Raw genomic sequence first — 15373 nt, 5'->3', positions numbered from 1 at the left:
CTCAGCTCACTACAACCTCCACCTCCCGGGTTCAAGTGATTCTTCTGCCTCAGCTTCCTGAGTAGCTGGGATTACAGGTGCCTGCCACTGCGCCTGGCTAATTTTTGTATTTTTAGTAGAGATGGGGTTTTGCCATCTCGGCCAGGCTGGTCTTAAACTCCTGACCTCGTGATCCACCTGCCTCAGCCTCCCAAAGTGTTGGGATTACAGGCGTGAGCCACCGCGCCCGGCCCCAAACATTCTTCTTTTGGTGGAACTAGTTCTTTGGCTGCTGACCAAATTAAATGGAGGGGTCTTAGGTTTTAAAAAACTTTCCTATGGCTACTTCCACATTTAGAGATACAAGCTTTGGTCAGTCACACTCTTCTTAATTACATAGCTCATGCCAAAGAAGAGAGATATTTTGTCTGAAGCCTTTTTGTCTTTTAAAAACAAAACAAAAAGAGTCTTACTCTGTCACCCAGCCTGGAGTGCAGTGGCACAGCCACGGCTCACCACAGCCTCAACTTCCCGGGCTCAAGTGATCCCAGCTGCTCGGGAGGCTGAGGCAGGAGGATCCGTTGAGCCTGGGAAGTTGAGGCTAATTTTATTTTTTTATAGAGATGGGGTTTCACCATGTTGCCCAGACTGGTTTTGAACTCCTGGGCTCAAGCAATCCGCCTGCCTCGGCATCCCAGAGTGCTGGGATTACAGGTGTGAGCTGCTCTGCCTGGCCTGAAGCTCTTAGGCTGTGTCCTGATGTGCCTGGGTGTGTCGCCAGCTGCTGCATTTCTGCCTGTCTGCTTTTCCCAGCATCAAGGCTGCAAGTATTACAAAGCAGAGTGTGGCTTTGTCTTCTAAGAACATTCTCTGGAAACAGCTGGTGTCATTCTAACTGGAAAAGATTTTGGGTTTGTTTTCAATTAAATTTATCTGTTTAATTGATCAAAAACATTGTACGTATTTATCTTGCACAACATGATGCTTTGAAATATACATACATTTTGGAATAGCTAAATCAAGCGAAATAACATATGCATGACTGCACTAACTTATCATTTATTTGTGATGAGACCATTGAAAATCTATTCTTTTAGCAATTTACAAGAATAGAATACACTGTTATTAACTATAGTCACCACATTGTTCAATAGTGTCTTGAATTTTTTCCCGTTTAACTAAAATTTTCTGTCTTTTGACCAATATCTCTTCTGTCCATTTCCCTCCACCCCCTTAAGCCCCTGGTAATGATTATTCTACTCTCTGCTTCTATGACCAATATTTTCTAGATTCCAGGTATAAGTGAGATAGTGCTCTGTTTGTCTTTCTGTGGCTGGCTTATTTCACTTAGCATAATGTCCTCTAGGTTCATCCATATTGTCAAAAACGACAGAATTTCTCTTTGTAGGTTGAATAGTATTCCATTATATATATGTACATTATATATACATATATATGCACACTTTTTTTTTTTCTTTGAGACAGAGTCTTGCTCTGTCACCCACGCTGGAGGGCAGTGGCACAGTTTCCCGGTTCAAGCAATTCTTCTGCCTCAGCCTGCTGAGTAGCTGTGACTACAGACACCCACCACCATGCCCAGCTGATTTTTACATTTTTTTTTTTTAGTAAAGACAGGGTTTCACCATATTGGCTAGGCTGGTCTCAAACTCTTGACCTCGTGATCCACCCACCTCAGCCTCCCAAAGTGCTGGGATTGCAGGTGTGAGCCACTGCACTGGGCCCTACACACTTTATTCATTCATCTGTTGATGGACACATTAGCCATATCTTGGCTATTGTGAATAATGATGCATTGAACATGGGAGGGGGAATTCATATGTGTCTTCAGTATATTGATTTCCTTTGGATATAGTCCCAAAAGTGGAATTGCTGGATCATGTGGTAGTTCTATTCTACTTTTAATTTTTTGAGGAACCATACTAATTTCCATAATGGTTGTACTAATTTACATTCTCACTGTCAGTATGCAAAGGTTCTATCTTCACATCCTTGCCAACATGTGGTATCTTCCATCTTTATGATAAAAGCTATTCTTACAAGTGTAAGGCAGTATCTCATTGTGGCTTTAATTTACATTTTCCTTGATTGGTGATGCTGAACATAGCTATTGGCCATTTCTTTTTTTTTCTTTTCTTTTTTTTTTTTTGAGATGGAATCTCACTCTATCACTAGGCTGGAGTGCAGCGGCACGATCTCAGCTCGCTGCAACTCTGCCTCCCAGGTTCAAGGGATTCTCCCGCCTCAGCCTCCTGAGTAGCTGGGACTACAGGAGTACGCCACTATGCCTGGCTAAGTTTTGTATTTTTAGTAGAGATGGGGTTTCGCCGTTTGGCCAGGATGGTCTCGATCTCTTGGCCTCATGATCTGCCCACCTTGGCCTCCCAAAATGCTGGAATTACAGGCATGAGCCACTGCGCCTGGCTCCTGTTGGCCATTTCTATGCCTTCTTTTGAGAAATGTCTCCAGAACCTATATGCATTTTTTAATTGGGTTGTTTTCTGGCTGTTGAGTTGTTTGCATTCTTCACATGTTCTTTGTCAGATGTGTGGTTTACAAATATTTTATCCCATTCCATAGGTCTCTTTACTCTGTTGACTATTTCCTTTGTTGTGCAGAGCTTTTGAGTTTGATGTAATTCCATTTGTCTGTTTGTGCTTTTGTTGCCTGTACTTTCGGAGTCATGTACAAAAATATCCTTGTCCAGACCAGTGTAATGGAACTTTTTCTGTAGGTTGTCTTTTAGTAATTTTATAGTTTGGGGTCTTACGTTTAAGTCTTTAACTCATTTTGAGTTGACTTTTTTAGATGGTGTGAGATGGGGTCTGATTTCATTCTCTGTGGATACTCAATTTTCTAACACCATTTATTTAAGAGGATCTCCTTTCTCCATTGTGTGTTCTTGGCAGATTTGTCAAAAACTAATTGACCATATGTGCATGGATTTACGTTTAGGCTCTCTTTTCTGTTCCACTGGTCTATGTGTCTCTGTTTTTATGCCGGTATCATGCTGTTTTGGTTCCTATAGCTTTGTGGTATGTTTTGAAGTCAAGTAGAGTGATACCTAAGCTTTGACCTTATTGTTTAACATTGCTTTGGCTATTCAGGGTCTTTTGTGGTTTCATACAAATTTTAGGATTTTTTTTTTTTCATTTCTTTGAAAAACATCATTGAAATTTTGATAGGGATTCCATTGAATCCATAGATTGCTCAGGATAGTATGGACATTTTAATCATATTAATCATATTAATTCTTCCAATCCATGAACATGGAATCTTTTCATTGACTTGTGTCTTCTTCAGTTTCTTTCATCAGCACTTCACAGTTTTCAGTGTCCAGATCTTTCACTTCCTTGGATACATTTATTCCTAAGCATTTGATTTTTTTATGGTGATTGTAAGTGGCATTGCTTTCTTGATTTCATTTTTGAATAGTTTGTTGTTAGTGTATGGAAACACTATTGATTTTTGTATATTGATTTTGTATTCTGCAACTTTACTAAATTTGTTAAGTAATTGAAACAGTTTTTTGGTAATGTCTCTAGGGTTTTCTATATATAAGATCGTGTGTCAGCAAACAGGGACAATTGAACATCTTTTCCAATTTTGATTCCTTTTATTTATTTTAACAATTTCCAAAATATTTTATTTTTATTTTTTCTTCAACTTCTAAGTTCCGGGGTCCATGTTTAGGATGTGCAGGTTTGTTACATAGGTAAACATCTGCTCTGGTGGTTTGCTGCATGGACCAACCCATCACCTAGGTATTAATCCCAGCATTGATTAGCTACTCTTCCCAAGGATGCCTATTCTTTCTTTCTCTTGCCTAAGTGCTCTGGGTAGACTTGCAGTATTATGTTGAATAGAATTGGTGAGAGTGGGCTTCTTTGCTTTATTCCTGAAAAAGTTGTCTGTGGTGATTAATTCACTCTAGGTAGAAACACTTGCTCACCTAGAGTGTGGATTCTCAGACCCGTTGTGAGTTTTATGATGTCTGTTTCACATTTAATGCTTGAATCATAGGGCATACCTAGTCTATGAATCCATACTCTAGGTGAGTGACTGTTTTTAACTAGAATACATTAATCCCTCCAGACAACTATAGTGGGTCTACTCAGTAATTTCAGCGCATGGCTAATTTAATTTTACTGTATGCACTGTCCTGGTAATTAATCTTATCAACCGATTACTTACACCCCTTGTATAATTTTGAAGCCCAATGTAGTGAACTAAAAAGTAAAATGTTATCTCTTCATTGTCATTTCTTCCCTTCTCTCTTGGTTTCCTCTTTTTAAAACCAAGAAGCGTGTATTTTAAGATAGAGAGCCTGTAAGGGCATTCATTAACTATTTATTGGTTGATTAATTAATTAATCCATGCTTTTATTTTACCCATTTCCAGACAGGATTGCACCTACCTCAGCTCAGGTGCAGTTGTTTATCTTATTCCTTGAGCTGTATTATGAATTGTTGTGGCTTTTATTTGGGTGGTGGTGACAGGGAGCTCTGTGTGTGTGTGTGTGTGTGTGTGTGTGTGTGTGTGTGTGTGTGTGCTGCGCTGTGCTGTTTTAAAATAAAGCAAACAAGCAAGACCCATGCTCTATGCAGTGGTTTAATAAAATAAGCTGGCCAGGCAAGGTGGCTCATGCCTGTAAGCCCAACACTTTGGGAGGCTGAGGCAGGCGGATCATGAGGTCAGGAGTTTGAGACCAACCTGGCTAACATGGTGAAACCCCGTCACTACTAAAAATAAAAAAAATTAGCCGGGTGTGGTGGTGTGCAGCTGTAATCCCAACTACTCGGGAGGCTGAGGCAGGAGAATTGCTTGAACCTGGGAGACGGAGGTTGCAGTGAGTTGCAATCGCACCACTGCACACTCCAGCCTGGGCGACAGAGTGAGACTCCATCTAAAAAATAAGTAAACAAATAAAAAAAATAAATAAAGTAAGTTATTCTTTCCATTTCATTTTCTTGCTTTCTGCGATTATGTTTTTTATTTGTTTTTTATTTTTTTATTTTATTGCATTTTAGGTTTTGGGGTACATGTGAAGAACATGCAAGATTGTTGCATAGGTACACACATGGCAGTGTGGTTTTCTGCCTTCCGTCCCCTTGCCTGTATCAGTCATTTTTCCCCATGCTATCTGTAGTCTTATTGCACAGATAAAAGAACTGAGGCCTTCCAAGGGGCAGCGATTTACCTAGGGTCACCTGCCATTTGCTGGCCGCAATAGTAACACAAGTAGGTGGCCTGACTCTGTGTCCAGGCTCTCCCGACGCCACATCCTGCCTGCAAGCCGTCCTGGGGTGAGACTTTGTGTCGCAATTTACTGGCCTGCCACATATTTCCTGCATTCTCTTGGCCAAGCGCTGGTTTAAAAATTAATGACTGCTTAATGGACATTTCTATTTCTGAGAGTTGAGCTGTGCTTTTTCCTTTCTCCTCTGGTAGAAATCTGACATCCAGGACAGCCTCTGCTACAAGACCCGGCTCTACCAGATAGAAAAGTACAGGGCCCCCAAGGAGTCCTACGAGGTGAGTGACCCTCGAAGCAAACCCCGGGGTCTCTTAGGAAGGGTGGATTTCCATTTGCAGTAATTGGAAAAGAAACCAATTTCTGTGGGACACTGAAGTAGCAAAAGACACAGACTTATGCTCGTAACTGAGCCCTTGAGAAATGGTTTACAGTGGAACCAGCATCGTGGCATCTGAACCATGATTCTCAGCTGTGGCTGTGGCTGCATGTTAAAGTCACCGGGAGCATTTAAACATCTGGATGCCCAGGCCGCACCTCAGACCAATTCCATCACATTCAAGGAGGGGAGACTTGGGTATTAGTAGTTTTTTAAAGCTCCCTGGATGTTCCAAAGAGCAGCCAAAGTTGAAAACCACTTTCAGGATCTCCCAAAATGAAAATGAGATGTTCAGTTTCACTCATCTATGAGTGAAACTAGCAAAAATGGATCTCATGGAAGTTCAGAGTAAAACTGTGGTTATTAGAGGCTTGGAATGGCAGGGGGAAGGGAGGGTAGAGAGGGGTTGCTTAACGGACATGAAATTACGGCTAGACGGAAGGAATCAATTCTCGTGTTCTGTGGCACTGTAGGGTGACTATAGTGAACAATAACTATTGTCATATTTGTCACCTCTAACACATAGACTGGTACCAAACACACTATCTAGTCCTTTTCCACATGGATATTGACCTGTGTTAAGCCTTCTTAACATTACACAGCCTTTATAGTCATTCACCAGACATAGCACATCCAAGTCAAGAAATTTCTCACCAACATGGATATCCCCTACCAGACTTTAGTCTCTTAACCTACCAACCTCCGAGAAATCATCATCCCACTCAGGCATGTTACCCTTCTTGCACTGGGCCCACAACACTTGGGGGTGACTATGGTGAAACTATCCCTGGCATCTGGTTCTTATCTCACGGCCACAACACTAAGATTGCCCACAGGTTCCCCTTAAATAAGACATCTCGATGGATCAGTGACTGTCACCCTATTAACCAGTCACAGGAGCATAGAAGAACGTACTGTATATATTCAAAAAGCTAAAAGAAGATTTTGAACGTTCGTAACACAAAGAAATGATAAATATTTGAGGTAATAGATATGCCGATCGCCCTGATTTGATCATCACATATTGAATACATGGATGGAAATATCACTCTCTGTCCCATAAAATAGATGTATAATTATTATGCGTCAACTAAAAATAAAAGGGAAAAATGCAAATGCTAGAAAAGAATGAGATGCTTAAAAATAGAGCCGAGTGTAACACGTGGCATCAGAAGAAAGTGAGCTGAGGAACAGGAAAGTTTGGGATGAAGCAGGCTTTCCCGGCCAGCTGTCCTTGGTGACCTGATATGACCTGGGACATACCTGAGAGAAAAAGACCACGGCTCTTTGATTTCAGAATAAAAACTAGGCTCCTATGCCAAATTGTCTCAGATTTGGATCCCACACCCATGTTTGTTAGGAGGCTGTGCCTGTGAATTCCAGATCCAGGGAGAGGGTCAGAGGTGGGGTGCCAGCTCAGGGCCCCTCATCTGCCTTTTGCCAAGTGAGTCCTTCTTTCTCAGTGATTTTCCTGGGAACCTCCTTCCCTCTCCCCTCTGGAGCCCCTTCCATGTCCCGTGAGTGTCCTTGCCACAGGAACCTCTCTCCTGGGACACCCAGGTCTATTCGTGTGTTCTCACACTGCTGATAAAGACATACCTGAGACTGGGTCATTTATAAAGGAAAGAGGTTTAATAGACTCACAGTTCCACATGGCTGGGGAGGCCTCAAAATCATGGCGGAAGGTGAATGAGGAGCAAAGTCACGTCTTACGTGGCAGCAGGCTAGAGAGAGCATGTACGGGGGAACTCCCTTTATAAAACCGTCAGATCTTGTGAGACTTACTCACTCCAATGAGAACAGTATGGGGAAACTGGCCCCATGATTCAATTATCTCCACCTGGCCACACCCTTAACACATGAGTATTATTATAATTCAAGGTGAGATGTGGGTGGGGACACAGCCAAACCCTATCACCCAGAAGTTTTTTCATTTGAGAAGGGATCAAAAAGGGACCCTTTGTTTATGCCCCCATAAGGTCAGTGGGCCTGGCCTCTCTCCTCTTTCCTTTTCTGACATAAACTTTTCATCCTGATCTCATGAGCAGCTCACATCATTCTGGAAGGATCTTCTCTGGGCTTGTCTTGCACTCAGGGCTGCAGTGAGGCATGGTGATTACCGAGGCCCACACTGGGCTCCCAGGCAGCCAGCTAAGCAGGTGTCCAGGGAGGGTCTGGCTATCATGACACCATGACAGGGAGGGCCCTCCTGCAGGGCCCCAAGTGTGAATGTGACATGAGCTCAGGAGAGGGACCCGCCCCCAGCATTGAGGTGGGCAATGGCATGAGTCTCCATTTCAGAAAGACCATAGGGCAGAGGGAGAAGAGAAACTGGCAAAGACAAGGGCTGGGGGTGGCCGGGCAGGAGGCGAGTAGCCAGGAGTCAGTGATGCCAGGGGGACTTCAGGAACAGAGGAAAGGTCATCCATGAAATGGTCAGCGGTGTCAACTGAGCCGCTCGTTGTCCTGAGGATGTTAGATAGAACAGCTTCATGAAGTGCCAAAGGCAGAAGAGAGGTGGCATGGTTTTGGCGGGTGGGGAGAGGGGAAGTGAAGTCAGCATCCACCCCTCCATAAATGACGCTGCAGTGAAGGGAGAGAACGTGAGCTTGACAGAAGGATGCTTGGGGCTGGGGAGGAATGGTGGGGCTTAGCCTGGACCCCAGGCTGCATACCCCCTGCCTCAAGACAGGCTGTGGGGCACAGGGAAGATGAGGATGGAGACAAGCCCTGTGGAAGGTGGGTCTTGATGGCAGGAGCTAAGCTGAAAGCCCAGGTGTGCGGAGAGCCAGGTGCCCCCTGAACTCTAGAACCCTCTGGCCAGTTGCTTACTAAATGTTAACCCCTTCCTGCATGAATGAAGGGGTCTCGAATCTAGCACGCTCTGAACAAGACTCTCTCTTGCCCTCCCCCTACCTCCCCTCTCTATGCATGGCACCCCTTCCTCCCCGCAGTGCAGGAAAGAAACTCAAGTCCTTGTCTTTGACGCCCCGTTACTCCCAGAGCCAACCCATCATCAAGTTCTACCAATCTGACTGCGAAACCCTCCAACCCCTGCCGTCTCTCCGCCTCCATCCCCACACCTGGTCGCAGCCTCATCACTCTCTCCTGGACCTCAGCTACACCCTCCTAACTGATCCTCTTGCTTCCGGGGTGGTGGCCCACCACTCCCTCCTGCCTGGCCTCCAGAGTGAGCTTTTCACCCTCACACCGCATCACGTCACTTTCCTGCTCGAGACCTTCGGCGGCTTCCTTCACCTGCCGGGCAGACTCCGTGCATGGTCGCCCTGTGTGGTTCAGCCCTTGCTGGCTTCTCCTGCCTTGTCTCCCAGTCCCACGGCCCACACACACAGCGCTGAGTCCGCCCTGTGCTCAGTCCACAGCCTTCGGCCTTGCTGTGCTCTCTCTGCCTGTGGGGGCTGTGCACAGGCCACTCCCTCTTCCAGAATGTTCTCCCTGCCCCTCTTTGCTAAACCTAAGTGTCTTCAGATCCCAGAGCAAGGTCACCTCCCCATGGGTCCCTGCTGTTCCCTGATCCCTGCCATTTAGTCTCATGGTATCTATCCTATCACTTATCCCATCTGCCTGCCACATTCCACATCCTGGGGCCAGTCTCACTTGCTGTTTGTTTCTTTCGGGGTTGTTTGATTAACATCTCTCCCTCTGGGCTGTGAGTTCCAGAAGAGTAGAGTCTGAGTCCCTTTTGCTCCTCGCAGTATTTCCAGAGGCCACACGATGCCTCGCGTGCGGTAGGTGCTCAATAAATATTTGCTCAATAAACAAATGAAAAGATCAAATGGGCCCTGACCAGAGTCTCAGAAAATGGGATAAGCAACGGAGCAGGTAGAACATTCCAGGTGGGACACCTGGCTATTTTAAAGGCAGGGGGATTCCCACAGTGTAGCACACACATGATGTTATCACCACCACATGGCCATGGCTTACGGCAGGGAGGAGCCTCTTACGGTCACCTGCGCTGAGGGTGGTCACCCGACCCAGAGTCCAGGGCATGCAGAACTCACTGTTAGACTTCCTGCCTCGTGCTTTGCATGTCACTCATGAGGGTCTTGTTCAATAACAATGCAAATAGGTGTCTGGAGGGCCCAATGTGCGTGCCCTAGGTGGCCCCTAAGCCACCTTGCTGATGCCCTGGTCCACGCTGACCTCACACCCGCCCCACTGCGACTGTGTGTCGGAAGGGGCCAGAACTCCAGGGGGAAAGGGGTCCTTCTTTCATTCGATTCCTTTTCTATTTCCTCTGGCCTGAAGACACATGGTGAGCGTTTTAAACATTTGTTGAAATATTTAACGGTTAGGATTTAAATAGGAACACTAATGGGCAAACAGCATTCAATTTTCTATGACCCATTTGTTTCCTCTAAACTGCAGCGACACTTCCCTAATTAAATGACAGCTATTACCAGATGATCCAGCTTGTCTCTGGAGGGGCCTAGACAGTGGAGTGGGGCTAGTTTGGGGAAGGACTAAGAAAGGGCCCAGGCTTCACAGAAAAGTCCACTCGGAGCCAGGGGTGTTGGGGGGGCTTTTCTATCCTCGGTGGGCCTGGGAGAAGCCACCCCAGGGCAGGGGTGGAGCTGAATGGGCACAGGGAATAGTGGAGAGGTTTCAGGTTGTGTGCAAACCGGGGGTGGCCCAGGGCTCGTGTCTCCCAGGGATGTCATCAAGCCGTGTCCGGGCACTGAGTGCAAGCAGTGGCCTCTGTTCCTTTTGATTCCAGTTCGTTTTCTCCTAGGAGACAAAGGAGCTGAATTAAGTTGCCAAAACTTCCCTCTTGGGGTTACCAAGCAGTGATTATACAACTTGACCATTTTCTCTCTCTTTTTCCTATCAAAGGCAGAGACTATAAAAGTGAGGTACATTTCTCATCTGAGAACACCTATTGTGTGTGCCCGACAGATTCCTTCCTCCCTCCCTCCCTCCCTCCCTCCCTCCCTCCCTCCCTCCCTCCCTCCCTTCCTCCCTTCCTTCCTCCCTCCCTCCCTCCCTTCCTCCCTCCCTCCCTCCCTTCCTTCCTCCCTTCCTCCCTCCCTCCCTCCCTTCCTCCCTCCCTCCCTCCCTTCCTCCCTCCCTTCCTCCCTTCCTCCCTCCCTTCCTCCCTCCCTTCCTCCCTCCCTTCCTCCCTTCCTCCCTTCCTTCCTCCCTCCCTCCCTCCCTCCCTTCCTCCCTTCCTCCCTTCCTTCCTCCCTCCCTCCCTCCCTCCCTTCCTCCTTCCCTTCCTCCCTCCCTTCCTTCCTTCCTCCCTCCCTCCCTCCCTCCCTCCCTTCCTTCCTCCCTTCCTCCCTCCCTCCCTCCCTTCCTCCCTCCCTCCCTCCCTCCCTTCCTCCCTCCCTTTCTCCCTCCCTTCCTCCCTTCCTCCCTCCCTTCCTCCCTCCCTCCCTTCCTTCCTCCCTTCCTCCCTCCCTCCCTCCCTTCCTCCCTCCCTTCCTCCCTCCCTCCCTTCCTCCCTCCCTCCCTTCCTCCCTCCCTCCCTCCCTTCCTTCCTTCCTTCCTCCCTTCCTCCCTCCCTTCCTCCCTCCCTTTCTCCCTCCCTCCCTTCCTTCCTCCCTTCCTCCCTCCCTCCCTCCCTCCCTCCCTTCCTTCCTTCCTTCCTCCCTCCCTTCCTCCCTCCCTCCCTCCCTTCCTTGCTTCCTTCCTCCCTCCCTCCCTCCCTCCCTCCCTTCCTTCCTTACTTCCTCCCTTCCTCCCTCCCTCCCTCCCTCCCTTCCTTCCTTCCTTCCTCCCTCCCTTCCTCCCTCCCTCCCTCCCTCCCTTCCTTCCTTCCTTCCTTCCTCCCTCCCTTCCTCCCTCCCTCCCTCCCTTCCTTCCTTCCTCTCTCCCTCCCTTCCTTCCTTCCTCTCTCCCTCCCTTCCTCCCTCCCTTCCTTCCTCCCTTCCTTCCTTGTTTCCTTCTTTCCTTCCTTCCCTCCCTCTTTCCCTTTTCTCTCTTTTCTTTCCCCTTCCTCCCTCACTCCCTTCCTCCCTCTCTTCCTTCCTTCCTTTCCTTCCTTCTCTCTTTCTTTCTTTTTTCTTTTCCTTCCTTCCTTCCCTCCCTTCCTCCCTCCTTTCTTTCTCTTTTTCTCCCCTCCTCTCCCATTTTTCCTTCCTTTTTCTTTCTTTGTTTCCAGCCCAAGCTGGAGTGCAGTGGCACAATCACATCTCATTTCAGCCTTGACCTCCCCACCTCAGATGATCCTCCCACCTCAGCGTCCCTAGTAGCTGGAACTACAGGCGTGCACCATTATGCCCAGCTAATTTTTTGTAGAGAGGGGGTTTCACCATATTGTCCAGGCTGGTCTCGAACTCCTGGGCTCAAGCCATCTGCTTGCCTTAGACTCCCAAGGTGCTGGGATTACAGATGTGAGTCACCCCGCCCGGCCCAAATTTCCACATTTTTAAAGGACACCAGTCATACTGCATTAGGGCTCACCCTGATAACCTCATTTTAACTTGATTACCTCTGTAAAGACTCTCTCTCCAAATAAGGTCAAATTCTGAGGTCCTGGGGTTAGACCGTAACCTATGAATTTTGGGAGAGTACAATTCAACCCACAACAGGGATGAAACACTTAAAGGCAAATATTAAAATGTTCACTTTGTGTCTTATTTCAAAATCTATGCAACTTTAAAAAATACAGTTCAGATTCTGATCCAGTAGTCTGTGCTGTTAGACATCAGAAGTGCAGTTACTTGGGTGGGCCCAGTGGCTCACACCTGTAATCCCAGCACTTTGTGAGGCCAAGATGGGTGGATCACTTGAGGTCAGGAGTTCAAGTGAAGGTCAGAGTTCAAGTGAGGTCAGCCTGGCCAACATGACAAAACCCCGTCTCTACTAAACATAGAAAAAGTAGCCTGGATTGGTGGCGTGCACCTGTAATCCCAGCTACTCAGGAGGCTGAGGCAGGAGAATTGCTTGAACCCAGGAGGCGGAGATTGCAGTGAGCCAAGGTTGTGCTATTGCACTCCAGCCTGGGCAATAGAGTGAGACTCCATCTCAAAAAAAAAAAAAAAAAAAAAAAAAAAAGAAGTGAAGTGTCATTACTTTTGGGGACAGAGTGCCTGGGAGAGGACATGGGGTGGCAAGGAGGACCCTCCCGATGCTGGCTGTCTTCTGTTTTTTGATCTGAGTGCCATTTCTGTGGGTGTCTTTGCTGTTTGAGAAAACATTGAGCTGCTGACTTCTCATTAGAGCACTCCTCCATACGGTGCCTTCGATTTTAATAAAATGTTTACCTAGAAAATCTATTCAGCACACGAGTTAGGACATCTGCTGCCTACTTTCATGGCAGTTTCAGGATTTGCTTTCTGTCTATGAAAACTGAAAGGAATAATTCCCAACCAGAGCTGCAGAGGTGCCGGGGAAGAGTTTAGGGTCTAAATGACAGGTGCAGATTCTTGCATTGTTGAAGGATGTTCCTTTTCACAGGCCTCTCTGGACACCTGGATGAGAGACCTTGAATTCCATGCTGTGCAGGTAAGAACCTGGAGAATTATTATGTATTCGTCAGGGTTCTCCAGAGAAACAGAACCGATAGAGTACGCAGAGAGAGAGACGGGGACTGAGATTTAATTTTGGGGGTTGGCAAGCCTGAAATCTGCAGGGCAGACCAGCAGGCTGGTTGAGTTGATGTTGCAGCTTCGAGTCCAAAGGCCATCTAGAGGCAGAATTTCTTTTGCCAGAAGACCTCATTCTTTTTTTCTTAAGGCCTTTGGCTGATCGGATGACACCCACCCACATTATGGAGGATAATCTACTTAAAACCTACTGATTTAAATATTAATCACATCTTTGTTTATTTACTGAGATGGAGTTTCACTCTTGTTGCCCAGGCTGGAGTGCAATGGCGTGATCTCGGCTCACTGCAAGCTCTGCCTCCCAGGTTAAAGCGATTCTCCTGCCTCAGCCTCCCAAGTAGTTGGGATTACAGGTGCCTGCCACCATGCCTGGCTAGCTTTTGTATTTTTAGTAGAGATGGGGTTTCACCATGTTGGCCAGGCTGGTCTCGAACTCCCGACCACAGGCCATCCACCCACCTCGGTGTCCCAAAGTGTTGGGATTACAGGCGTGAGCCACTGATCCCGGTCTGTTAATCACATCTTTAAAAACACATTCACAGAATCATCTAGACTGGTGTTTGACCAAGCAACTGGCCTAGCCAAGTTGGCATATAAAATTACCCATCATATATGATACTAACGATTGGCCAGTCTCTGCCCAGGGCAGCAGGCTCTGCCAGCCCTATCCTTATCCAGAATTAAAACATGCAGAATCCTGTTGTGAGTGGGTTTATCAGAATCCCTTCAGAGCACATTGGTTCTCGCCGTGTGGAGTTGACTGTTTTTATTTTCTTTATTGTGTTGCTACAACTATACACCCTGCTATGCATTTCTGTTTCCACCAGTATGAGAAATGGGGTTTGCAACTGTCTAGAGCTTCCTGGCTCGATGGCCTAGTTTATGATTGAAGCCCTATTTTTTTTTTTTTTTTTTTTTTTTTTTTTGAGATGGAGTCTCACTCTATCGTCCAGGCTGGAGTGCAGTGGTGTGATCTTGGCTCACTGTAACCTCCGCTTCCCGAGCTCAAGTGATTCTCCTGTCTCAACCTCCTGAGTAACTGGGACCACAGGCACATGCCACTATGCCCCAGCTAATTGTTGTATTTTTAGTAGAGATGGGGTTTTGCCATATTGGCCAGGCTGGTCTCAAACTCTTGACCTCAAGTGATCTGCCTGCCTTGGCCTCCTAAAGTGCTGGGATTCCAGGCGTGAGCCACCGTGCCTGGCCTGAAGTCTTGTTATTATCAATTCAATTGTAGGTTTTTCTGCAGCAAAATCAGGTTTCCCCTTATGTGATAGGGAACAAGGAACTAAAACCAACCAGCTATGACATCTGGGCCCTGGGCCATCCCAGCTGGTAGCAGTCAGCACTTGGTTCTGACACACCAAACAGCTCGGAGAGGCTTACTAATCATCAGAGGGAAGGAAAGCTCCAAAAAAGCCCCTGTGGAGCTGGACTTGATAGAGTTACTCAAAGAAAACTTGCCTCAGCTCCCAGGGTTCTTCTGCCACGTGCGGGAAGAGGCAGATTTCCCAGGCAGCCATCCATTCTCTGGCCTGGGGTGATCAGGATTCGAAGCAAGTATTGGTCCCTGTTAAATGCATGCATTTGCTGTTCAGGCGATAAAACAGGTGTGATCTACGCTCATTGTTATCCTCCCAGAGCTGGGAAGGATCCACACTTTTAGTTACATATGGGGAAACACCTCCCTCAAGGAGAAGTGAATTGTCCAGGGTCACCCAACTGTGACATGCTCTCCCACGTTCCAGAGAGAGCAAAGAACGGATTCCAGACTTCCGGACTGCTAAGCTATGACCACGGCTGGGATTCTCAGGTGCAGCACCTACCGCAGCCAAGCTGGGAAAGAAGGGGGCCATGTGGGTCTTCGGAACACAGAAGCCCGTGGTCATTTTCAGTGGCCATTATACCCCAGTTGCGCAGCCAACAGGGAAGACTCTGAAGGGGACCAGCTCTCTGGAGCTCAGCTTCAGAGGCTGGGGATGAGTTTCCCCCTCCTGCGGCATCTCCATCTCCTCCACAGGACAATACACACCATTAAGGGTCTTGGGTAAAGAGTTGTTCATGGGGCCGCGTTTTCAAAATGTCCCACTTTGTAAATATCCATGCACATCTGCAGTGGGTGGAGACAGCTGATAGAGAACAAGAAGCTGTTTAGTGTACAGCTTGCCT

At 47.2% G+C, this 15373-nt stretch overlaps 1 protein-coding gene across 3 annotated transcripts in view; it reads left to right on the top strand.

Annotated features, from left to right (window-relative positions):
- Positions 1-15373, top strand: part of HUNK (hormonally up-regulated Neu-associated kinase) — a 254317-nt gene that overhangs the window by 224475 nt on the left and 14469 nt on the right. For 2 of the 3 annotated variants that reach the window (XM_074389349.1, XM_039480625.2), the window contains 2 exons: positions 5449-5532; positions 13053-13100. In XM_074389349.1, the coding sequence (XP_074245450.1) occupies positions 5449-5532; positions 13053-13100 (132 nt within the window). The remainder of the gene's footprint in view (positions 1-5448; positions 5533-13052; positions 13101-15373) is intronic. The other variant, XM_039480626.2, reaches the window with a different exon arrangement.

This window comes from Saimiri boliviensis, chromosome 18, assembly GCF_048565385.1.
Source record: "Saimiri boliviensis isolate mSaiBol1 chromosome 18, mSaiBol1.pri, whole genome shotgun sequence".
NCBI classification, from domain to species: Eukaryota; Metazoa; Chordata; class Mammalia; order Primates; family Cebidae; genus Saimiri; species Saimiri boliviensis.
Note: the sequence above shows the minus strand (reverse complement) of the source record. Positions and strands in the feature narration are given on the sequence as shown.